At 41.7% G+C, this 24,971-nt stretch overlaps 1 protein-coding gene across 3 annotated transcripts in view; it reads left to right on the forward strand.

The window, feature by feature from the left end:
* Positions 1 to 21,970, forward strand: part of ASB11 (ankyrin repeat and SOCS box containing 11) — a 33,712-nt gene extending 11,742 nt beyond the window's left edge. For 2 of the 3 annotated variants that reach the window (XM_049872254.1, XM_049872255.1), the window contains exons 3-7: positions 2,504 to 2,611; positions 9,042 to 9,192; positions 18,279 to 18,413; positions 20,277 to 20,468; positions 21,846 to 21,970. In XM_049872254.1, the coding sequence (XP_049728211.1) occupies positions 2,504 to 2,611; positions 9,042 to 9,192; positions 18,279 to 18,413; positions 20,277 to 20,468; positions 21,846 to 21,970 (711 nt within the window). The remainder of the gene's footprint in view (positions 1 to 2,503; positions 2,612 to 9,041; positions 9,193 to 18,278; positions 18,414 to 20,276; positions 20,469 to 21,845) is intronic. The other variant, XM_049872256.1, reaches the window with a different exon arrangement.
* The last annotated feature ends 3,001 nt before the right edge of the window (positions 21,971 to 24,971 follow it).

The raw sequence follows: 24,971 nt of genomic DNA on the forward strand, positions 1-24,971 counted from the left end.
TTTGTATATAAAATAATATGTAATGTTAATATGTAATGTTTTAATTTATCTATTTAAATATATATTTAAAAATGTAAAAAGCATATTTTGACATGTAATTCACATCATTCAAAAATGCAAAATGAGACAAAAAGGTACCCAAGTGAAACGTCTCGCATCCACCTCCTCCCTCTCGGCCCCTTCACTTCAATACTTTTATTAGTATATTTTTAAATAAACTTTTTATTTTGGAATAATCTTAAAGAAACGTTGCAACGATACTACAGGGAGTTCCCATATACCCTTCACCCAGCTTCCCCTGATGTTAGTATCTTACATAGCTGTGATACATTAGGCAAAAGTAAGAAATTAACATTGGCCCAATACTATTAACTGAACTACCGACTATTGGGATTTCACCAGCTTTCCACCAGTGTCCTTCTTCTGTTCTGGGATTGAATCCAGGCTACCTCATTACATTTCAAGGCTTGTTTATTTTTAACTATACTTTTATACTCCATATGCATGTTAGTTTTTACATCGCGATTAAATGTGTAAGGAACATCCTTCGTAAAAAAAAAGTTCAACTTCTTCTTGCTACATTCCCACGTCTCTACCTCTATGCAAGTAAAAAATAGATTGTTCTGTTTGATTCTTTGTTTCCATTTAGATAGCATGGTGTGCTGTGAGTAAAACATTAAACCAAGGAGCAGGAGCTCCTGGTTAGCACGCTGGTTTTCACTGGCAACTTGGGAGCCACAAGTCTTATAATGATTAGAACTTTCTGCTTCTCCAGTTTCTCACCCACCACTAACGTTATCCACCTCTAGATGGTCTCTCGGGCCTGGCCAGCATTCCATTTCTACAATTCAGGGATTCTGAAAGTTTTTCCTTTAGCACACTGCTGCCCCCTGGTGGACTAGCCTAATTTTTTTTTCTGTTTTTCTTCAACTCATAAAAGAAAAATATTTTTCTAACTGGTATTAAGTACTTAGTTTGAAATACATAGCACAGCCCTAGAGTAATGGTGTCACATCCAGGACATGGAAGTGGACAGGACTGAGGCAGTACAGAGAGGCCCTTTGATGAAGGGACACAATGTCCACAAGACAGCTGTGGGAAGTCCCACGGCAGGAATGAATCTGGTACCAAAGAGGTCAGGCAGGAGACGGTGGGTATTTAGGTTGGGAACCTGGGTTCAGGGTCATGGTACTAGTTTCTGGAAGCTTTCGGAATGACAATTACCAGGCAGGGAATCAAAGGCAAGTTTCAACTCGAGAGGATAAGCCAGGGACCCAATTCTTTTCGCAGGAGTAAAGTGGTAACCATTGGGTGAGATGGTAAGGGCCAAGGTGTTAAAATCAGGGTGTAAAGTCAGGGTTGACTAGCAGCTAGCCTGACCTTGTCATGTGTCACATGGACTCCAGGATGGGGAGGGTGGGGCATGGCAGTAGTGGGACTTGGAAGACACTTGGACTGGGCAGAGACTCCGGTGCCAGGATAAGGAGATGAGGGTTAGCAGAATCCTGTGGCCCCGGGCCCTGGTATTTTAGACACTTCTCCATGCAGTGGATTTGGGCCAGGCAGTGATGCTGCTACCAAGGCATATGAACCCAAGGAGCACTATCTACTTGACCTTTTCTTCTTAAGCCTGGGAGTCACCCTCTGTTCCAAACCCAAACCTACCTCCTGAACTTCTCTGGACTCCATCGCCTCCTCCTCATACCCACTGCTGATCCGGCCCATAGCCTGTCTTCCTGGCTCTCCCTGCTTCAGTTTCACATCCCTACACTTCCAATCAGCTCTCCGTGATGCTACCAGTGTGTGCAAACACCAGACCCTCTCCAGCTTAACACAATTCACAGGAGCCTCATTCTCCGTAAGACGGAAATTCTCCCATGATCTGGCTCCAGCTCACTTGTCCTCCGTTATCGTCTACTTCCCCTTCTTTCTCCTGTCTCCATCACCTGTGGGCTCTTTCTGCTCCAGAAATATCCCACCACTCAACCGGGGCTCCAGCTGGGTCACATTCTGGGTTGCTTCCTGCCTTTGCAAACTCTGTGTCCTCCAAAGGCAAGTACTCTTTCTTTGCCTACCTTGCTTGAAACTTTTTATCTTTCAAGCCTTAGCTAAATACTACCTTATTGGCAAAGCCTTTTCTTACTCCCCAAGCCCTTCCCAACTGAAAATCAAACACATTTCCAGTATAGCAGTGCTCTTGCTATGTGTTTTCACGTCTGTCTCCCCACTGAGCTCTTGGAGGAGAGAGACCCATGTCAAAGCTTTGCGGACCCACTTCCTAGCACAGTGCCCAGTCATTCCACAAAATAAGCATTTGTTGAATGAATGAATTCCAGACTCCCGCATCCTGTTTGGACTCTGCATCCTTGTCATGGTCTCTACTCATTTCTGTGTGGTGTTAATGATACCCACTGGCCTGGAGCACTTCAGAAACAAGCTGAACAACGTTGTTTTTGTTGCTATCGCTAATGTAGCATTTAACCTGGTTCTGTTCAAATTGTAGGGTGTCAATGTGAACCTTGTGACAATTAACCGGGTCTCTTCTCTCCATGAGGCGTGCCTTGGAGGTCACATGGCCTGTGCGAAAGCCTTATTGGAAAATGGTGCACACGTGAGTACCGCCCCTGCCCACTTAGGTCTGTTGCCAAGGTGCATCTAAAGAGACAGTACCTTCTAGACTACTTACCCATTTTGAGTGTGGACAGGTTGCAAAGATACTGCTGTACATGCCCATGTATGAATATTCATATGAGACTACAGAAACCTTTCAAAATAATGATACTGACTTTAAAAAATATCAGCTTGAACTAAAGTAATTTGAAAACCGATCTTGGAAAATTGACTATAAAACATCAAAAAGAACAAACTTAAAATAACAACAACCAAAAGGGGGGGGAGGACTCACTCCTAATTCAACAACCTAAACCAACAACCATTTTCATTAAACTAAATTATCAAACTGAGCTGGTTTTTAATAAATGATACATTTAAAAAAATTTTTTTACCTGATTTTTTATTATACCCTAATTGTTTTCAGAGTGACTGAGGGACTATCTACAATACAGCTAACAGGATAGAAGTATAGAATCAGAAAATCTCATTGACACATGTTGTTTTGTTGCTCATTTCATTGTTTAACTCAGTCCATGTATCCTTTGTTTCAGCTGCAATATTGTTAAGCATTTAATGAAGACTTTCTTCTCATTTCATGTAGAAGTTGGGTTTCTACCCATAGAATGGAATAGAAAAGTCTTCCTTGAGCAAACACATTTTCCAGATGCTGTCATGATAGTGCGTTTCCTTGAGGTAGTGCTTCACTAGGTTACCACTTCTCCACTCCGAGTAATGATGAGGGCAAGGTTGTTCAAGGGCCGTTTCCTTTAACTCTGGATGTCTGGAGTCCCAGGCAGACTGCCAGCAGGAAAAGTTAAATGAGGAAGGGTCATAGAGGAGTACATACTGGTACACCCCTGGGAAAAGAACCTGGGTGACACAAATGGTTACGTGTTCAACTACTAACTGAAACGTTGGTGGTTCAAACCCACCCAGAGGCACCCCATAAGAAAGGTCTGGCAATCTACTTCTGAAAGGTCACAGCCTTGAAAACCCTGTAGAGCAGTTCTACTTTGCACACATGGGGTCACCATGAGTCGGGGTCGATCTGAGGGCAAGTGGCTTGGTTTTTTGGTTTAAAGAAAAGAATAAGATGTGGTCCTTGTCTTTTGCAATCTTATAAGGGAACGAGCGATAAATACTATATTATACTATTTAACATCTAAATCAAATGAGAGAAGGAATAAGAGAAAGTTGTTAAATCAGTAGAAATTTCCCAAGAATTGGTTGTACCGTGAATAACTCAAACGTAGTACATTCAGAACAATGCTTACCATGTTCTTCCCTCCAGGACCTGTTCCCTGTCTTGGATTCCTGGTCTCAGACTGGATGAAATATCTTCTTGGTCTTCCAAGCCCCAAACCTGGGAGTCATCCTACTTCCTCCTTCTCCCCATCTAATTAACCACAAAACCCTGCCAGTTTTCTTCCTAGGTGTGTCTCAACTCTATGCTCTCCTTTGTCCTGCCCCTGTTGAGATCTAAAGCATTGATCACTGTATCAAAATGATCCCTTTTTGTGTTTTGCTTCCCTGGTAGAATTCAGACTACTCAAGGAGAGGCAATTATCTACTCATCTTTGCTTCTGTTTGGCACCTAGTAGATCCTCAACTGAATTGAGATAGAAACTTATAAGAAATTAAGTTAAAAAAAGACTTCTTGGACCAAGGAAGAGGATACTATTTTGTAAAAACAAATTAAATCAGTTCCACCGAATATTCTTCAGTGAAAATCTAGAGGCTAGAAATCCCTCGAGTGCGGGAATGGGGGCTATCCTGGAACCCTGGAGGCAAGGTTTTTTGTTTTTGAAGCAAGGAGATGTAGAGTCCTGATTATCACCAGCGTATGTCCTTAGTTATGGGGGCAGTGGTGGTTCAGTGGTAGGACTCTCACCTACCATGCAAGAGACCTGGGTTTGATTCCCAGTGAATGCACCTCGCGCACATCCACTACCCGTCTGTCAGTGGAGGCTTGAGTGTCACAGTGATGCTGAACAGATTTCAGCGGAGCTTCTAGGCTAGGATGGACTTGGAAGAAAGGCCTGGCATTCTATTTCCAAAAATCTGCCAATGAAAGCTCTATGGACCAACTTGATGGTAACTAACAACAACAACATATTTTTAATTAATGAGGCCAAATGATTTGACATCAAACCCTCACTGGCCTACCTTTCAATCCTCTCCAGAGCCTCCCCATCAGATGCCTCGGTCCCTGGCCATTCTTCCCCATGTATTGCCTGCACCCTGCTGGTTCTTGTGTGCCTCCGACAATCTTAGAAGGCACCAATGAGGACTGGAGACACCATGGTGATGCTTATTCTCTGCATGCCTTTGGCTCAGTCATCCACTTTTTAGGAGTCACCACAGGCATGTGCAATTTGTGTGGATCATAGTCGACCAGAGAGGAGACTGATTGCAAGAAAGACAGTAGCACCATGGGGAATTGCCAAGGATATTTTTGTAAGCACAGATTTGGGAGCCTTAAGTGACCTGGTTTCTCCAGTCCTTTTGCTTCCTGTCACGTTTGTTCATGATTGGAGGAGGAAGGAGTCAGCTCCATATTAATGGAAAATGGAAGTAATTGTTGTTGTAAATGTTAATTGAGTCCTTGCTGGGTGCCAGGCAATGTTCTTAGTGTTTAACATACAGTAGCTCAGTTGTTCTGCACAATAACCTCATGATGGGATAGAATCTTTAACGATCTTCATTCTACAGATAAGGAAACTGAGTTCCAGAAAATTAGTAACCCAACCAAGAGAGCTGAAATTTGAACCCAAGCTAATGATTCCAGAGGCCATGATCCTAAGCAACATTCAAGAATGCTCCTCAATTATTAGTAGGCTCCTAAGAAGCTCTGGGAGTCCCAAGATGGCATAAAGAGTTTAGCATTTGGCTACCAACTGAAAAGTTGCCAGTACAAACCCGCCCAGAGGCACGTCAGAAGAAAGCTCTGGCGATCTGCTTCCAAAAAATCAGCCATTGAACCCTATGAATCACAGGCCTACTCTGACATACGTGGAATTCACTCAAAGGCAACTGGTTTGTTTGTTTTTAAAGAAGTGCTGGAAAAACCATGAATACATTTTAAAAGCTTTTGTCCCTTTTGCCTCAATTGTGATATTATTTATAACCGAGCATTAAAAGATTACTAGATGCCTAAAGGAGTTCTTGAATAGTACAAACAGTTAACATGCTTAGCTGCTAACCCAAAGGTTGGCAGTTCAAACCAACCCAGAAAAGCGTCCAAAGAAAGGCCTGGCAATCTACTTCCAAAAAATCTGCCCTTAAAAACCTGATGGAGCACAGTTCTACTCTAACACACATGGGGCACTGTGAGTCGGAACTCACTCAGCAGCAACTGGTTCGTTGTTGTTACGTGCCATGGAGTCGGTTCTGACTTATAGCGACCCGAAGTACAACAGAACCAAACCCTGCCTCGTCCTGCGCCGTTCTCATAATCACTGCTATGTTTGAGCTCATTGTTGCAGCCACTTGTCAGTTCATCTCATTGAGGGGCTCTCTCTTTTTTGGTGATCCTCTACTGTACCAAGCATTATGTCCTCCAGGAACTGGTCTCTCCTGATAACACGTCCAAAGTACATGAAATGAAGTCTCGATAGCCTTACTTCCAAGGAGCATTCTGGCTGTACTTCTTCCAAGAAAGATCGGTTCATTCTTCTTGCAGCCCACGGTTTGTTCAACACTCTTCACCAACACCGTAATTCAAAGGCATCAGTTCTTCTTTGGTTCTCCCTATTCATTGTCCAGCTTTTGCACGCATCTGAGATGATTGAAAATACCATGATTTGGGTCAGGCGCACCTTAGTCCTCAAAGTGACATCTTTGCTTTTTAACACTTTAAAGAGGTCTTTTGCACCAGATTTGTCCAATGAAATGCATCCTTTGATTTCTTGACTGATGGTTCCATGGGCATTGACTGTGGATTCAAGTAAAATGAAATCCTTGATAACTTCAATCTTTTCTCTGTTTATCATGATGTTGGTCATTGGTCCAGTTGTGAGGATTTTTGTTTTCTTTATGTTGAGGTGTAATCCATACTGAAGGCTGTGGTCTTTGATCTTCATTAGTAAGTGCTTCAAGTCCTCTTCACTTTCAGCAAGCAAGGTTGCGTCATCTGCATAACGCAGGTTGTTAATGAGTCTTCCTGCAATCTGATGCCCCGTTCACAGTGTATGTATCCATTTCTTCCTCCAATACTGATGCTGAGCTCTTCTTCATATAAATCCAGTTTCTTGGATTATTTGCTCAGCATACAGATTGAATAAGTATGGTTGCAATGATACAACCCGCCCACACACCTTTTCTGGTTTTAAACCATACAGTATCCCCTTGTTCTGTTCAAAGTATTGCCTCTTAGTCTATGTACAGGTTCCTCGTGAGCACAATCAAGTGTTTTGGAATTCCCATTCTTTGTAATGTTATCCATAATTTGTTATGAACCACACAGTTGAATGCCTTTGCATAGTCAATAAAACACAGGCAAACATCTTTCTGGTATTCTCTGCTTTCAGCCAAGATCCATCTGACATCAGCAGTGATATCCCTCGTTCCATGTCCTCTTCTGAATCTGGCTTGAATTTCTGGCAGTTCCCTGTCAATGTACTGCTGCAACTGCTTTTGAATGCTTTTCAGCAAAATTTTACTTTCGTGTGATATTAATGATATTGTTCAATAATTTCTGCATTCCGTTGGATCACCTTTCTTTGGAATGGGCACAAATGTGGTTCTCTTCCAGTAAATTGGCCAGGTAGCTGTCTTCCAAATTTCTTGGCATAGACGCGTAAGTGTTTCCACTGTTGCATCCGTTTGTTGAAACATCTCAATTGGTATTCTGCCAATTCCTGAAGCCTTGTTTTTTGCCAATACCTTCAGTGCAGCTGGACTTCTTCCTTCAGTACCATCAGTTCTTGATCATATGGTACCTCCTGAAATGGTTGAACATCGGCCAATTCTTTTTGGTATAGTGACTCTGCGTATTCCTTCCATCTTCTTCTGATGCTTCCTCAGTCATTCAATATTTTGCCCATAGGATCCTTTAATATTGCAACTCGAGGCTTGATTTTTTTCTTCAGTTCTTTCAGCTTGAGAAATGCTGAGCATGTTCTTCCCTTTTGGTTTTCTAACTCTAGGTCTTTGCATTTTATCATAATTATAATTTCACTATAATATTTTTCATTATAATACTTTACTTTGTCTTCTTGAGCCACCCTTTGAAATCTTCTGTTGAGCTCTTTTACTTCATCATTTCTTCCATTCACTTCAGCTCCTCTACGTTCAAGAGCAAGTTTCAGAGTCTCTTCTGACATTCATTTTGGTCTTTTCTTTCTTTCCTGTCTTTTTAGTGACCTTTTGCTTTCTTCATGTATGATGTCCTTGACGTCATCCCACAGCCCATCTGGCCTTTGGTCACTAGCGTTCAATGTGTCAAATCTGTTCTTGAGATGGTCTTTAAGTTCAGGTGAGATATACTCAAGGCTGTACTTTGGCTCTAGTGGACTTGTTTTCATTTTCTTCAGCTTCAACTTGAACTTGCATAGGAGCAATTGATGGTCTGTTCCACAGGTGGCCCCTGGCCTTGTGCTGACTGATGATATTGAGTTTCTCCATTGTTTCTTTCCACATGGGTCATTGATTTGGTTCCTGTGTATTCCATCTGGTGTATAGTCACTGTTTATGTTGTTGAAAAAAGGCATTTCAAATGAATAAGTCATTGGTCTTGGAAAATTTTATACTGTAATCTCTGGTGGTGTTTCTGTCACCAAGGCCATATTTCCCAACTACTGATCCTTCTTTGTTTCCAGCTTTTGAATTGCAATCACCAGTAATTATCACTACATCTTGATTGCATGTTTGATCAATTTCAGACTACAGAAGTTGATACAAATCTTCAATTTCTTCAACTTTGACATTAGTGGTTGGTGCATACATTTGAATAATAGTCGTGTTAACTGGTGTTCCTTGTAGGCATATGAATATTATCATACCACTGACAGCGTTGTACTTCCAGATAGATCTTAAAATGTTCTTTTTGACGATGACTCCAACACCATTCCTGTATAAGTTGTCATTCCCAGCATAGTAGAACCATATGATTGTCCAATTCAAAATGGCCAATACCAGTCCATTCCAGGTCATTAATGCTTAGGATATCTATCTTCAGGCATTCCATTTCATTTTTGACAACTTTGTACAGTCCACATTATGATTATTAATGGATGTTTGCAGGTGTTTTTTTTTTCTCATTTTATTTTAGCCAAGTGGTTTAGGTACTTAAAAATCATAATCTTGTAATGACATGAAGTTCCCTTACCCATGCAGGGACTTTTTCAGGGAGATATATAGGAGTACACACTTGGAGATGGGGAGAAAGAAACAGCGAATTCTGTAGGTCTCTCCTTGTCCATCACTAGGTCAATGGCGTGACAGTCCATGGAGCCACGCCCCTCTTCAATGCTTGCTGCAGCGGCAGAGCTGCGTGTGTCAACGTGCTGCTGGAGTTTGGAGCCAAGGCCCAGCTCGAGGCGCACCTGGCTTCTCCCATCCATGAGGCTGTGAAGAGAGGTAAATCAGCCATCACACTGCATGCAAGACCTTTGTGGGCTCACGACACTCCGCAATAATCAATCCTTCAGTGTACGCCATGCAAGGATCACCCAGGTCCTCCTCACCGTTAGAACAGATGTGGCTTAGAAAGTCCACAGCAGTCACTTCAATGTGCCTAAATCTTCAGCAAGCACCACGGTGGCATGAGATAGCTCTTCTTATAACCTGGGAATGTCTTCCTGTCTCAGATGCCCCATTTCCTGGTTGTCTTCATAAGGAAGGTGTCTTCTCAAGCCTCTTTGCTGTGTTTTGGTGGCAGTGGGTGCAGCCGAGACAGTTGTGACTTCCATGAGTCATACTGTGTTTATGTCTCTGGCCTTATTAGAAAAGAATAGCTCATACCCAAGCCCATAAAACATCAGCCACTTACATGAAATAAATTATGAAAGTGTCTGAAAGCCAAGGCTGAAACTGTTTCTAGTGGAAAATTAAACATAACTGTCCACAACTAGCAAGACTTTCCAGATGAGCTGATGACTTCAAGATCATGGTTATCAAAAAGAAAAGTTGCAACTTCTAAAAGCATAACCTTGGAAATCTTGAAGTAGTCTCCAGACTCCTGTGTTCTGAGTTACTTTTGCAATGAGGGAAAAGGGTATAGATTTAAGGGATTAAAAAACTATATGCATAGACTAGACATGAACAAGATGCCATTGAAAGGACAAGGCCATTTGTGAAAGGTCACACCCAAAGAGCAACATTTTGGTGATACCCATAGGTAGAGTAGTTCTCTTACGTTGAGGTCAGAAGTACACTGAACAAGGTAGAACACTCTAGAACAGTAATTTTTGCTGGTGTAATTGCAGATGAAAGTCTTTATCTCAAAAGGTGATAGTGAAAGAAAAAAAAAGGCAATAGTGAAAGATTTGCCCCAGATTATCATACATGTCACTTGGCAATTTTATTTTTGCAGTGGATTATTTTAAATGATACAAACAGTCCAAATTTCAATGTATCCATGTCTTTTGATATTTAATAAATATTTATTGATTAATTACTGATATTAGTCATCACCCAGACTTTAAGTAAGTCCCTTAAGTTGTAGAGTAATGGACTATCTTGGAAATGATGTGAAAGCTTTTTAATATTGATTTGAAGTAAAAAAAAATTCAGATATTTGCATTTCCATCGGAACCTTTAAAAATGGATCAATATTGAGAATGGTTTGAATTAAGTAATTCTGCAGTGCTTGGCTGGTTAGTATTTGTGTGCCTACGAAACACATATGTGGTTATTATAAACACCAAATCAGGTCTTTCTCTAGTATTTTCTGTATTAAAAATCATGTTAAAGACTAATGTCCACAGAATGGAAGAATAAATAGTAAATTCATTTTTTAAAGATACTGTTATATTAGTGCTAATCATCTGACTTGTATATATTCATTTTTAAAATTTACTAAGAATACTTCTATTTAACTCAGACTAGGCAGTTTCTTCTTTTGAAAAAAAAAAAGACAATTATTTAGAAGTATTTATTAGATACCCTCTATTTTCCAGGCTGTTTTAGGTATGATTGAAAGAGATATTATTTATGGATTCTTACATCTTTAAACCTTTATGAATAAGCTGGTCACAGTCCAAATCAGCACTTTGAAATATTGGTGAAATAAATATTATAAGCTAATTATAATATTTATTTTTACTAGCAAATAATTTCCACCACTCGTCTGTCAGTTTGTCATACTCTGGTAGCTTGTATGTTGCTGTGATGCTGGAAGCTATGCCACTGGTATTTCAAATACCAGCAGGTTCACCCATTATGGACAGGTTTCAGCAGAACCTCCAGACTAAGACAGAGGAAGAAGGACCTGGAGATCTACTTCTAAAAAATTGGCCAGTGAAAACTTGATGAATAGCAATGAAACATTGTCTGATATGCTACTGGAAGATGAGTCTCTCAGGTTGGAAGGCACTCAAAATATGACTGGGGAAGAGCTGCCTCCTCAAAGTAGGAAAAAAAAACCGTTTGACATCAAGTTGATGCCAACTAATAGTGATCCTATAGGACAGAGTAGAACTGCCCCATAGGGTTTCCAAGGTGGTGGATTCCAACTGCCAACCTTTTGGTTAGCAGCCAAGTTCTTAACCACTGCACCACCAGGGCTCCTCAAAGTAGAGTCAACCTTAATGATGTATATGGAGTAAAGCTTTCAGGACCTTCATTTGCTGATGTGGCGCAACTCAAAATAAGAAGAAACAGCTGCAAACATCCACAAACAATTGGAACATGGAATGTACAAAGTATGAATCTAGGAAAATTGGAAGCTGTAAAAAATGAAATGCATAAAGATCAATATCCTAGGCATTAGTGAGCTGAAATGGACTGGTATTGGCTATTTTGAATTGGACAATCATATGGTTTAAAAATTCCAGAAATGACAAATTGAAGGGGAATGGTGTCATCATCAAAAAGACTATTTCAAGATGTATCCTGAAGTATAACCTTGTCAGTGATAGGTTAATATCCATATGCCTGCAAGGAATACCAGTTAACATGCACTAAACGCTAATGCCAAAGATGAAGAATTTGAAGATTTTTGCCAATTCCTGCAGTCTGAAATTGATCAAACATGCAATCAAGATGCATTGACAATTACTGGTGATAGGAATATGAAAGTTGGAAACAAAGAAGAAGGATCAGTAGTTGGAAAATATGGCCTTGGTGATAGAAATGAGAAAGGAGATCACATGATAGAATTTTGCAAGACCAATGACTTATTTCATTGCAAATACCCTTTTTCAATAACATAAACAGCAACTAAACATATGGACCTCACCAGATGGAATACACAGGAATCAAATCAACTACATCTGTGGAAAGAGACAATGGAGAAACTCAATATCATCAGTCAGAACAAGGCCAGGGGCTGACTGCAGAACAGACCATCAATTGCTCATATGCAAGTTCAAGTTGAAGCTGAAGAAAATGAAAACAAGTCCATGAGAGCAAAAGTACAACTCTGAGTATATCTCACCTGAATTTAGAGACCATCTCAAGAACAGATTTGACACACTGAACACTAATGACCGGAGACCAGATGAGTTGTGGGATAACATCAAGGGCATCGTACATGAAGAAAGCAAAAGGTCATTAAAAAGACAGGGAAGAAAGAAAAGACCAAAATGGATGTCAGAAGAGACTCTGAAACTTGCTCTTGAACATAGAGTAGCTAAAGTGAATGGGAGAAATGAAGTAAAAGAGCTGAACAGAAGATGTCAAAGGGTAGCTCAAAAAAACAAAGTATTATAAAGACATGTGCAAATACCTGGAGTTAGAATAGCAAAAGGCAAGAACACACTCAGTATTTCTCAAGCTGAAAGAACTGAAGAGAAAATTCAGGCCTGGAGTTGCAATACTGAAGGGTTCTAAGGACCAAATATTGAAGGACGCAGGAAGCATCAGAAGATGGAAGGAATACACGGAGTCACTATACCAAAAAGAATTGGTCCATGTTCAACCATTTCAGGAGATAGCATGTGATCAAGAACCGATGGTATTGAAGGAAGAAGTCCAAGTTTCCTGAAGACATTGGTGAAAAACAAGGCTCTAGGAATATGTTTTTTTTTTTTTTTTTTTAGGAATTGACAGAATACCAATTAAGATGTTTCAGCAAATGGGTACAATGCTGGAAACACTCACTTGTCTATGCCAAGAAATTTGGAATGGGCGCAAATATGGATCTCTTCCAGTTGGCTGGCCAGGACTGGAAGAGATCCATATTTGTGCCCATTCCAAAGAAAGGTGATCCAACAGAATGTAGAAAATATCAAACAATATCATTAATATCATATGCAACAAAATTCTGCTGAAGACCACTCGAAAGCGGTTGCAGCAGTACAACAAGAAATTGCCAGAAATTTAAGCCAGATACAGAAGAGGATGTGGAATGAGGGATATCATTGCTGATGTCAGATGGATCCTGACTGAAAGCAGAGAATACCAGAAGGATGTTTATTTGTGTTTTATTGACTATGCAAAGGCATTCGACTGCGTGGATCATAACAAATTATGGATAACATTGCAAAGGATGGGAATTTCAGAACACTTAATTGTGCTCATGCAGAACCTGTACATAATACAAGAGGCAGTCATTCGAATAGAACGAGGGGATACTGCGTGGTTTAAAATCAGGAAAGGTGTGTGTGAGGGTTGTATCCTTTCACCATACTTATTCAGTCTATACGCTGAGCTAATAATCTGAGAAGCTGGACTGTGTGAAGAAGAACAGGGCATCAGCACTGGAGGAAGACTCATTAACAACCTGCAATATACAGATGACACAACCTTGCTTGCTGAAAGCAAGGAAGACTAGAAGCACTTATTGATGAAGATCAAAGATTACAGCCTTCAATATGGATTACACCTCAACATAAAATGAAAATCCTTACAACTGGACCAATTAGCTACATCATGACAAAATGAGAAGATATGAAATTGTCAAGAATTTCATTTTACTTAGATGCACAATCAATGCCCATGGAAGCAGCAGTCAAGAAATCAAAAGATGCATTTCATTGGGCAAATCGGTGCAAAAGACCTCTTTAAGGTTTTAAAAAGCAAAGATGTCACTTTGAGGAATAGGGTGTGCCTGACCCAAGCTATGGTATTTTCATTCACTTTATTTTATATGCATGTGAAAGCTGGACAATGAATAAGGAAGACTGAAAAAGAATTGATGCCTTTGAATTATGGTGTTGGTGAAGAGTATTGAATATACCATGCACTGCCAGAAGAAAAAACAAATCTTTCTTGGAAAAAGTACAGCCAGAATGCTCCCTAGAAGCAAGGATAGCAAGACTTCATCTCATGTACCTTGGACATGTTATCAGGAGGGCCTAGTACCTGCAGAAAGACATCATGCTTGGTAAGGTAGAGGGTCAGTGAAAAAGAGGAAGACCCTCAATGAGATGGATTGACACGGTGGTGGCAACAATGGGTTCAAACACAGCAGCAATTGTGAGTACAGGATCAGGTGGTGTTTTGCACTGTTGTACAAAGGGTTGCTGTGAGTTGGATCTAACTTGATGGCATATAACAACAGGAAGGTAAAAAATTTGAATCCACCCACTCCTGATTAGAAGCTTTAATATATGTTTATACTTAATTCAGAATTTGTAATTAATCAGTAGGTCCAGGATGAAACTTGCTTTCCTGTTCTCTAAAGAAAAAGGTTGCTTAAATTACTTAAAAGTGATTGTTATTAATTGGATTATGTTCCTCCAAAATTTGTGGTGTAAATCCTAACCTCTGTTCCTATGATTATAATCTCATTTGGGAATGGGTTGCCTTTGTTACGTTAATGAGGCAGGATTAGTGTAGGGTGTATTTTGAATCAATCTCTTTTGAGATATGAAATAGATTAAACAAGCAAGCAGAGGAAAAATGTGGGAAGATAGATGCCAGGCCACATGGAGATCTCCAAGGAGCCAGGAAGCAGAAGCTGAAGAGACAAGCACCTTCCTCCAGAGCTGACAGAGAGAGAAAACCTTCCCCTAGAACTCGCACCCTGAATTTGGAATTCAAGCCTCCTAAACTGTGAAAAAAAGGATTTCTGTTTGTTAAAGCCCCCCACTTATAGTATTTCTGTTATAGCAGCACTAGATAACTAGGACCAAATTTGGAACTGGAAGAGTGGGGTGCTGCTCCACAGTTACCTAAAATGTGGAAGCGGTTTTGGAATTGGTAATGAGTAGAGACTGGAAGAGTTTTAAGGTGCCTGATTGTAAAATCCCAGATTGCCTTGAAGAAACTGTTGGTAGAATTATGGACATCAAAGGCAATTCTGGTGAGGGCTCAGAAGGAAGTGAGGAGAGCTATAGAGAAAGTTTCTATCATCTTATTCAAGAATACATCATGTGCCAGCAACAGAATGTTGCTAGAAATGTGGATGTTAAACGTGCTTCTGGTGAGGCTTTAAAAGAAAATGATGAGCGTGTGTTTGGACATTGGAGGAAGGGTGATGCTTTTTATGTAGTGGCAAAGAACTTGTCTGAATTATGTTCAAATGTTTGGTGGAAGGTACAACTTGTAAGTGAGGAACTTGGATATCTCGCTGATGATATTTCTAAACAAGATCTTAAAGGGGCTGTGTGGTTTCTCCTTGCCACTTATAATAAAATGTGAGAGAAAGGAGATGGACTTAAAAATGAGCTGTGCAAAATGAAAACAGAACTTAAAGATTTGGAAAATTGTGTTGTAGAAACTAAGAACACGTGTCGTAGAATGTTCACCAAGGATGTGGCTACAAAATCTTTGGTTAAGGAGATTAAGTCTGTGACTGGTGGATCTAGCCAACTACCACATAGAAAACCCATCAGCTTAGGCTGCAGGGGACAGAGAAAGAATGAAAGGAAAGAACACTGTATGCCTCTTGGAATTTTACAGGCAGGAAACAGGCCAAAGGAGCTGCATCTGTTGTCCTCCAAGAAAAGAAGAGGACCATCCCTGGAGCAGCTTGGAGATCAGTAGAACTGTTGAAAGGAGTATGGGAAGTAGTGCTTCTTGTTTTCAAAGGGTGGGACCACAGGCTTCTGGATCTCAAAGGGTGGGCCACAGCCTTCACGGTTTCAAAGAGTTGGATTTTCACCTACTCAGTTCTGGAGTGTGTGGCTGCCATTAAGGTGTGCCAGGGGGATGGGGTTGCCACCCAAAGCTGAGGGGGTGAGCTGCCATGCCCAAGGGGCAGAAGAATGGGGACTGCTGGGGCTGAATGGGTGGGGTTGTGACTCAGATGGACTAGGAGAATGAGGCTGCCCAAAGCCGAGGAAGCAGAATTGCCTTCCCAGTGGGCCTGGAAGGTAGAGCTGAAGCCCAGGGCTGAGGGGTCTCCACCCAGAATTCAGAGAGCATGGCCAACACCCAAGAGTCTGGAGGGCAGGGCCATTGCCCAGATGGTCTCAGAGAGCAGAGGATTATTTTCAAGCCTTGAGAGTTAATGTAAAATTTTCTGCTGCATTTTGGACTTGCTTGGTGCCCATTGCTCCTTCTTTCCCTCCAACTTCTCCCGTTTATAATGGAAATGTCTACCTTTGTGCCTGTTCCACCATTGTACTTTGGAAACAACTTGTAGCCTAGATTTCACAGGTTCACAGATGAAGAGTAATTTTGCCCCAGGATGGAATATGCCTAAAGTCTCACCCATATTTGATTTAGATGATTCAGAAGATGAGATTTTGGACTTGGGGCTGATTTAAGACTTTTAGGATGATGCGATGGGGTGAATGTGTTTTGCATGTGGCAAGGACATGAATTTTTGGGAGCCAAAGGGTGGAATGTTATGGATTGAATTATGTCTCCCCAAAATATGTGTTGTAAGTCCTAACTTCTATGCCCATGGTTATAATCCCATTTAGTAATGAGTTGTCTTTGTTATGTTAATGAGGCAGGATTAGTATAGGTTGTATTTTGAGTCATCTCTTTTGAGATAAAAAAGAGATTAAGCAAGCAAGCAGAAGAGAGATGGGGAAGATAGATGCCAAGACACATGGAGATCTCCAAGGAATCAGGAAACAAGTAGAAGAGATAAGCACCTTCCTCCAGAGCCAATGAAGAGAGAAAGTCTTCCCCTAGAACCGGCACCCCGAATTCGGACATCTAACCTCCTAAAGTGTGAGAAAATAAATTTTTGTTTGTTAAAGGCCCAAAGTCCATTAATTGGGTAAAAGACAGTCTCTTTAACAAATGGTGCTGACATAACTGGATATCTATCTGCAAAAAAATGAAACAAGACCCATACCTTGCACCATGCACAAAAGCTAACTCAAAATGGATCAAAGATCTAGATATAAAATCTGAAATGATAAAGATCATGGAAGAAAAAATAGGGACAACACTGGGAACCCTAATACATGACGTAAACAGTACACAAAACATTACTAACAATGCAAACACCAGAAAAGAAACTAAATAACTGGGAGCTCCTAAAAATCAAACACTTATGCTCATCCAAAGACTTCACCAAAAGGGTAAAAAGACTGCCTACGGACTGGGAAAAAACTTTTGGCTACAACAAATCCAATCAGTGTCTAGTCACCAAATTCTACAAAATACTGCAAAACCTCAACAACAAAAAGACAAATAACCCAATTAGAAAATGAGCAAAGGATATGAATAGGCACTTCACCAAAGAAGACATTTAGGTGGCTAACGGATACATGAGGAAATGCTCATGATCATTAGCCATTAGAGAAATGCAAATCAAAATTACAATGAGATACCATCTCACCCCCAACAAAGCTGGCATTAATCCAAAAAACACAAAATAATAAATGTTGGAGAGGTTGTGGAGAGACTGGAACACTTATACACTGCTGGTGGGAATGTAAAATGGTACAACCACTCTGAAAATCAATTTGGCGCTTCCTTAAAAAGCTAGAACTAGAACTACCATACAATCCAGCAATCCCACTCCTTGGAATATATCCTAGAGAAATAAGAGCCCTCACAGGAATAGATGTATGCACACCCATGTTCACTGCAGCACTGTTTACAATAGCAAAAAGATGGAAACAACCTAGGTGCCCATCAACGGACAGATGAATAAACAAATTATGGTATATTCACACAGTGGAATACTATGCAACGATAAAGAACAACGATGAATCTGTGAAACATCTCATAACACGGATGGGCATAGTCCTTTTTTTTTTTAACCAATTTTATTTAGGGGGGTGGGTTCTCCATAAGGTTTAAAAGTCTCAGGTGGCGCAAACACTTTGTGCTTGACTACTAACCTAAAGATGGGGGCTTGAACTCACTCAGCAGTGCTGTGGAAGAAAGGTCTGGCAATCTGCTTCTGTAAAGATTACAGCCAAGAAAATCCTATGGAGCAGTTCTACTCTGTAACACATGGGGTTGCCATGAGTCTGAATTGACTCAATGACAACGGGTTTTTGTTTTACCTAAGATTAAAAAAAAAACTTTTTTTCTACTGCAGAAAAAGTATAGCTTATTTATAAGGCCCATTCTTGATAATCAACCCTATAATTCTGTGAATAGTCAATGTTTCCCTTACTTAAGTGTGATTATCTTGTGTTCACCAGGTCATAAAGAGTGTATGGAGATTCTGCTGGCAAATAATGTTAACATTGACCAAGAAGTGCCTCAGCTCGGAACTCCCCTGTATGTGGCCTGCACCTACCAGAGGGTAGACTGTGTGAAGAAACTTCTAGAACTAGGTAATTTCCAGAAATCTTTTCATGAGAAAAACTTATTAACCATGTTGGTCTTCCATGGCTTCAAAGATGAAGTTCTTGTCAGAATTAAAAAAAAAAATTTTTTTGACAGCATTTGATGTTTGAATGCTAAAAACAGAAATTCTCCAAGAGAAATGAGTATATTTATTTCTCATTTCTATCATGTTGGCTCCATTTATCCAGTATAGTTTGCCCTCGTGGTCAAAGATGTCTGCCAGCAATACCTGGCTTGTAGCCTTCCTCACTCATACCTAGCAAGTAAGAGCAAGAATCTCTTTCCCATAAGTCCCGATGTTGGGCGGAGAACTAACTGTATTTCATTGGCTCTTCTTGAATCACATGCCCATGTCTGAACCAATCATGGTGGACAAGGGAATACAATGCACTGATTGGCTTAGGCCTAGCTTTCCTTGCATACTGCAGTTGTTGGGCTTTACTGTAAGCACATGGGCTGGCAATCCAAAGGGGGTGGGTCTCCAGAGAGAGATCTGGGGGTGGTTACCAGAAAGATGCTGGGTAGTAAAAACAACATTCACCAGACTATTTTACTTCAATCTGTTATTTAGTGATTTTTTTTTTTTAATTCTAAAAGGCATATACAGAAACTGAGAGTCCAGGGGAGAAGTACAATGTTTTGAAACTATTATGTGGTTAAAGATTCTTCAAGCTTAGCCACCGACATAAAGGTAGATGTTTCAGTAAGAACTTTTAATTGAGAATTTTTATCTCCAAAAAGTTTTTTGTCTTTTTTATCCTTCAACATTTAGTATTCTCTATGGTAGGTTCAAGGAGCCCTCGTGGCACAATGGTTAAGAGCTCAGCTGCTAACCAAAAGGTTGGTGGTTCAAACCCACCAGTGGCTCTGTGGGAGAAAAGACCTGGCGATCTGCTCCCGTACAGATTACAGCCTAGAAAACCGTATGGGGCAGTTCTACTCTATCCTATAAGGTCGCTATGAGTTAGAATCGACTTGACAGCACACAACAACAACATAGTAGGCTGTCTTTTATTTTGAGCCCTGAATAATATAAATACTAAATAAATTTAGCTTTATCCTTTGCCAAAGAACAGAATGATTCCATGTAACAGGAGTCTCAAATATTTTAGTTTGTATGTCATATATTTTGTATGTCATATATGTTGAATATTTTTGTATGGGAAAGCAAGTAAAATATATATTTAAAATGACAAATATTCTATATTCACTTTTGTCACCAATGTCAAGACTCTAGGCTTAAGTCAAAGATTTGGTCAGTTATGTTATGGCATTTAAGATGCCTTTTTTAATATACAGCTCCTGCATTTTAGGGGGGCACTGGTGGTTCCACCTGTCATTGGAGGCTTGTCTGTTATCATGATGCTGAACAGGTTTCAGCAGATCTACCAGACTAAGATAGACTAGGAAGAAAGGCCTGGCGATCTACTTCTGAAAAATCAGCCATCTAAAACCCTGTGGAGCACGGTTCCCCTCTGACACACACACAAAGGGTCACCATGACTCAGAATCGACTCGACAGCAACTGGTTTTTATAATAACAGAGATGAGGCATTGGTGGTTCAGTGGTAGAATTCTCCTCTTCCATGCAGGAGACTTGGGTTCGATTCCTGGCCAATGGACTTTATTATGCACAGTCACCACCTGTTTGTTAGAGGAGGCTTGTGTGTTGCTGTGATGCTAAACAGGTATCAGCGGAGCTTCCAGGCTAAGGTGGACTAGGAAGAAAGGCCTGGCATTGCCATCGGTCAGGTACTGACTCAGCAGCAGCTAACAACAATAACGTTTTAGGCTAATTGTGTTTCACTGTTAATATTTAGTGGTAACTTGTGGCCATCTGTTTGGTTAAGGAGCCAATGTTGACCACGGCCAATGGCTGGACACCCCCCTGCACGCGGCAGCTCGGCAGTCCAGCGCGGAGGTCATCCACCTGCTGACAGACTATGGGGCGAACCTGAAGTGCAGAAACGCTCAGGGGTGCACCGCACTCGAGCTGGCGGCTCCTAGAAGCAGCGTAGAGCAGGCGCTCCTGCTCCGGGAAGGTGATGCAGGGCTGGGCGAGGGTCTGCCATGAGCATATCGCCACCTCTCCTTCTTGTCTCATCCCTAGACTTTCTTTCCTTTCCCTTTTTCATTGTGGGTGGCACTGTGGGAGGTGGCGATGTCTTCTGCGATTTTATGTGCTGTCCATATTTCACTTATTACCCAAAGGCATTGGCATCGCTTCTGAAACAATTCCCAATGGGGAGGGCTCTCATTTCACTCACCGGTTCCATTTTGTGAAAGTTCCCCCACATTTCATATGTCTTCCAAGTGGAACCTTTGGCTTAATCATTTTAGGAGTAGTCTGTAGACCTGTGTATCTTAAACTTCAAGGTGCGTATGAGTCACCTGGGCATCTTGTTAAAAGGCAGATTCTGACTCTGCAGGTCTGGGCTAGGGTCTGAGACTCTGCTTGTCCAGCAGGCTCCCAGGGGATGCAGATACTACTGGTCTGAGGATCCCACTTTGAGAACCGCTGGTTGAGATTATTTGCAGGGCTGCCTCATGGGCAGCTAGAGTCAGGAGGGCCCAAGAGACCCCCAAGGCCTGAGTGTCAGGCCCCTGCACATCTCCTAACTGCCACATAGACTGGGCTTCCACTGACACCCTCTCCACAGTTGTCCCTCTGCTCAGCAGCTCTGTGTTGGGTCCAGCACGTTCCGTGCTCTCATTTGAGTTTTCTCCTCAGCCACCATATTGGATTCACTGGCACTGGGGATACATGAACTGGTTGTATTGCCTTTATGCTGCACGCGTCATTCCTAACTTGCCTCTGGTTAGCCTCGTTCTTCAGCATCAGCAATACATTTACCATTTGAGGTTCGATTTAAAGAAACATGTCCCCTTCAGAGGGGCAAATCAGGATCCCTATAGAGTCTCTATGAGTCGGAATCGACTCGACGGCACTGGGTTTGCTGGGTTTTGTGTTTATTTAGTGTCTGCTACCTTGCTCTATAGAGGGTAGTGGTGGTTCAGTGGTAGAATTCTTGCTTTCCATGTGAGAGACCCAGGTTTGATTCCCAGCCAATGCTTGTTGCTATGCTGCTGAACAGGTTTCAGCAGTGTCCAGACTAAGACAGACTAGGAAGAAAGGCCTATCTGCTGACGGCAACCCTGTGGATCACAACAGTGGAATCCACAGACGCTCATGGGGATGGCACAGAACTGGGCAGCATTTTGTTCCATTGTGCATGGGGTCGCCATGAGTCAGGGGCTGACTCGACGTCAGCTAACAACCTCAATCTTGTTCTATAGTTCTTATTGAGACCCAGCTTCTCTTCAGCATTTAGAAAGTGGTCAGTCTCTTCCAGTTCCCTGATCTGCCCGCCCTCCGCCTGCCCCCAATGAGGTTTACACTATTTTAATTTCCTCTGCAGGCCCGCCTTCTCTTTCCCAGCTCTGCCGCCTGTGTGTCCGGAAGTGCTTAGGTCGATCCTGTCATCAAGTCATCCACAAGCTACATCTGCCAGAGCCACTGGAAAGATTCCTGCTATACCGATAGTCCAACCGTCCACAGGAAGACACTTTGGGAATAAGCGAGTTGTCGCCTGCTGTACTCAGAGCACCTAGTGTAGACGCCCAACAACTAGACTCTCAGCATCTTCAAGTGAGCTAGGCCAGTTTAGAGTAAAGTCATCAAGAACCAGATGGGGAGTGGAAAGTTCCTGGTTAGTGTAAGGTTCTCATTAACCAAGGGGCAACCACAAACCTGTTCGTTTTTAGCTCTTCTTGTTAAGAAACTTAAAAAGAAAACAAAAACTATGAAGTAGAGTGAAAATAATAGGATATTTTGTGATGATTCATAATCTTCAAGTACCCAAGGGTCAACATTCTGAATATCATGTAAACACATGTTAAAGTTGGGTGGAGAAGATTGTAATGAATGTAAGTATTCCAAGATGTGTTCCTGACTTCGCTCCTCCCTCCTTCCTCCTTTCTCCTTTCTTTCCTTCCTTCCTTGAATAAATCTGTTATAATTTTGATTTCCCTGCCTTTTAAAAACCCTGTTAAAAAGCGCAACATACATTCAAACCATCACAGTTAATTGAGGTTTCTAGTTGCTGAGGTCCTGGTTGGTAACAAAGATGTAGGAAGAGATTAGCTTCCCCCAAGACTGGGGTCTGTTGCTCATCGTTTCTGATAGTAAATGCTGTTCTTTGAAGGATCCAGCCACACTGGATGCCCCCATGTACCTGAGCCCATAGACACTGTCTGATGCAGGCTATAGCCTAAGCATTGGCTTGCTTTCAAAGTCAAGAGATTCAGGGGTTTTGAAACAATTACATGTAGATGCCAGCCACCAAGGTGGGCTCAATGCTGGATCGAGGTTTTTTTCTGTGGGAAGGAGTCCTGGAAGCACAATGGTTAAGCACTCAGCTGCTAAGTGAAAGGTTGGTGGGTCGAACCCACCTTGTGGATCTGCTGGAGAAAGACATGACAATCTGCTTCCATAAAGATTATAGCCTAGGAAACCCTATGGGGCTGTTCTACTCTGTCACATGGGGTCACTATGAGTCGGAATCAACTTCACCACACACAACAACAACAATGAACCCAAAAGAAGCACTAAAGTATACTTGAAAAACAGCCTTCTCCTTCTCCCCTTCTTCTTCCTCCTCTTCCTACTCACCTGCTTTTTCTTCTCCATCTCCTCCTCCTCCTCTTTGTAAATTTAGAAGATGACAATTAGATTTTTTAGTTATTGTAAGTGCTACTGTCATGATTCAGTGACTACAGTCATATTAGCTCCTGAAAAGAAAATTTTAAAATCAAAGCTTGTGTGTGTATTTTTTTCTGTCTTTCAGGTGATCCTAAGGTTAGTTCCAAACATTTTTTTTTCCAATTTTTCTAGACCTGTGGGTCTCAATTGAGGACAATTTTGTTCTCCCCTTCCCCCAGGGATATTTGGCAATGTCTGGAGACATTTTTGGTTGCCACAACTTTGAGACCCCAGAGGTGGTGGTCCCACCCTTTGAGACTGAGGCAGCTCTGCTTCCTGTGTTCCTTGTCTCTTCAGCTTCTGCTTCCTGGTTCCTTGGCTTCTCAGCCCCTCAGGTCCTTGGGCAGGCCCGGCATCTGTGCTGCTTGGGCAAGTGTTCCAAAGTTCTTTAGCTCTGTTGATAAGCATCTGGAGGCATACCACGCCACCAGTAAACCTCAGAAGGCACTCAGCTCTCTTGCTCTGTGGGTCGGCAAGCCTAGCTCTACCAATAAGTGCCTGGAGGCACCCTACTCCACCAGGAATCCTCCTGCCTGAAGGCACTCAGCTCTCTTGCTCCTTGGGTTGGCTCCAGTGCCAACTCACACTGGTCTCCTGGTTCTGCTGCTGCCATTTATCTGCTGCTGCTTCTCACCATCTGCGCCATCTCTGGTGTTACAGCTCTCTTCACTTCCTTCTGAGCCCTCACCAGAATTGTCTTTGATGTCAATAATTCCATCAACAGTCTCTTCAAGGCAATCTAGGCTTTTACTAATAATTCACTGCCGCTGAGTCGATTCCAACTCATAGCGACCCCATAGGGTTTCCAAGACTGTAAATCTCTACAGAAGCAGACTGCCACATCTTTCTCCCACAGAGCTGCTGGTGGTCTCAAACCACTGACCTTTCAGTTAGCAGTCAATCACTTTAACCACTGTACCACTAGGCACTTTAAAACTCTTCCAGCCTCTATCCATTACTCAACTTCAAAACGGCTTCCACATTGTAGTTATCTGTTAGAGCAGCACCCCACTCTTTTGGTACCAAACAAGTATCCAAGGCTGTAATCTTTATAGAAGCAGACTGCCACATCTTTCTCCCTCAGAGAGGCTCCTCCAGTGGAGACAGGAAAGTGATTATTTGGGATCTCTCGTAACGAACAAAGTCGATGTGTGGTGCAAAAAGTTAAGCACCACTAATCAAGAGATTGGTCTGAGTCCATCCAGAGGCACCTCAGAAGAAAGGCCTGGTGATCTGCTTCCAGTTGTTCGAGTTACTGCTCGCAAATTGTTGAAATTGCCCAAACCTCCAGTAAAGTCTGAAACATATACAAGTGCTTTGTGCATTATTTTTACAAGATATTGAGGAAGAAGTCTAGATTATTCCTCTGCATCTACATGCTATAGTATATTGGCTGCATTAACTCATTGCTGTTGAGATGACTCTGACTCAGAGTGACCCTACAGGAGAAAGCAGAGCTGCCCCATAGGGCTTCCTAGGCTGTAATCATTACAGGAGCAGATCACCAGGTCTTTTCTCCCATGGAGCAGCTTGTGGGTTCGAACCACTGACCTTTGGTTAGCAGCCAAGCACTTAACCATTGTACCACCAGGGCTCCTTATTGAATGCATTACATGGTGGCAAAACAATACTTAAACTTCCCTGTTTCAGGTGGGACAGTACCTCTTCTTCTATGAGAGATATGACCAGAAAGACAAACTCCTGAAGAAGTTTCACAAATCATGTTGTTGTTAGGTGCCGTTGAGTTGGTTCCGACTCATAATGCCCCATGTATGACAGAATG

The sequence above is a fragment of the Elephas maximus genome, chromosome X, assembly GCF_024166365.1.
Source record: "Elephas maximus indicus isolate mEleMax1 chromosome X, mEleMax1 primary haplotype, whole genome shotgun sequence".
Classification (NCBI taxonomy): domain Eukaryota; kingdom Metazoa; phylum Chordata; class Mammalia; order Proboscidea; family Elephantidae; genus Elephas; species Elephas maximus.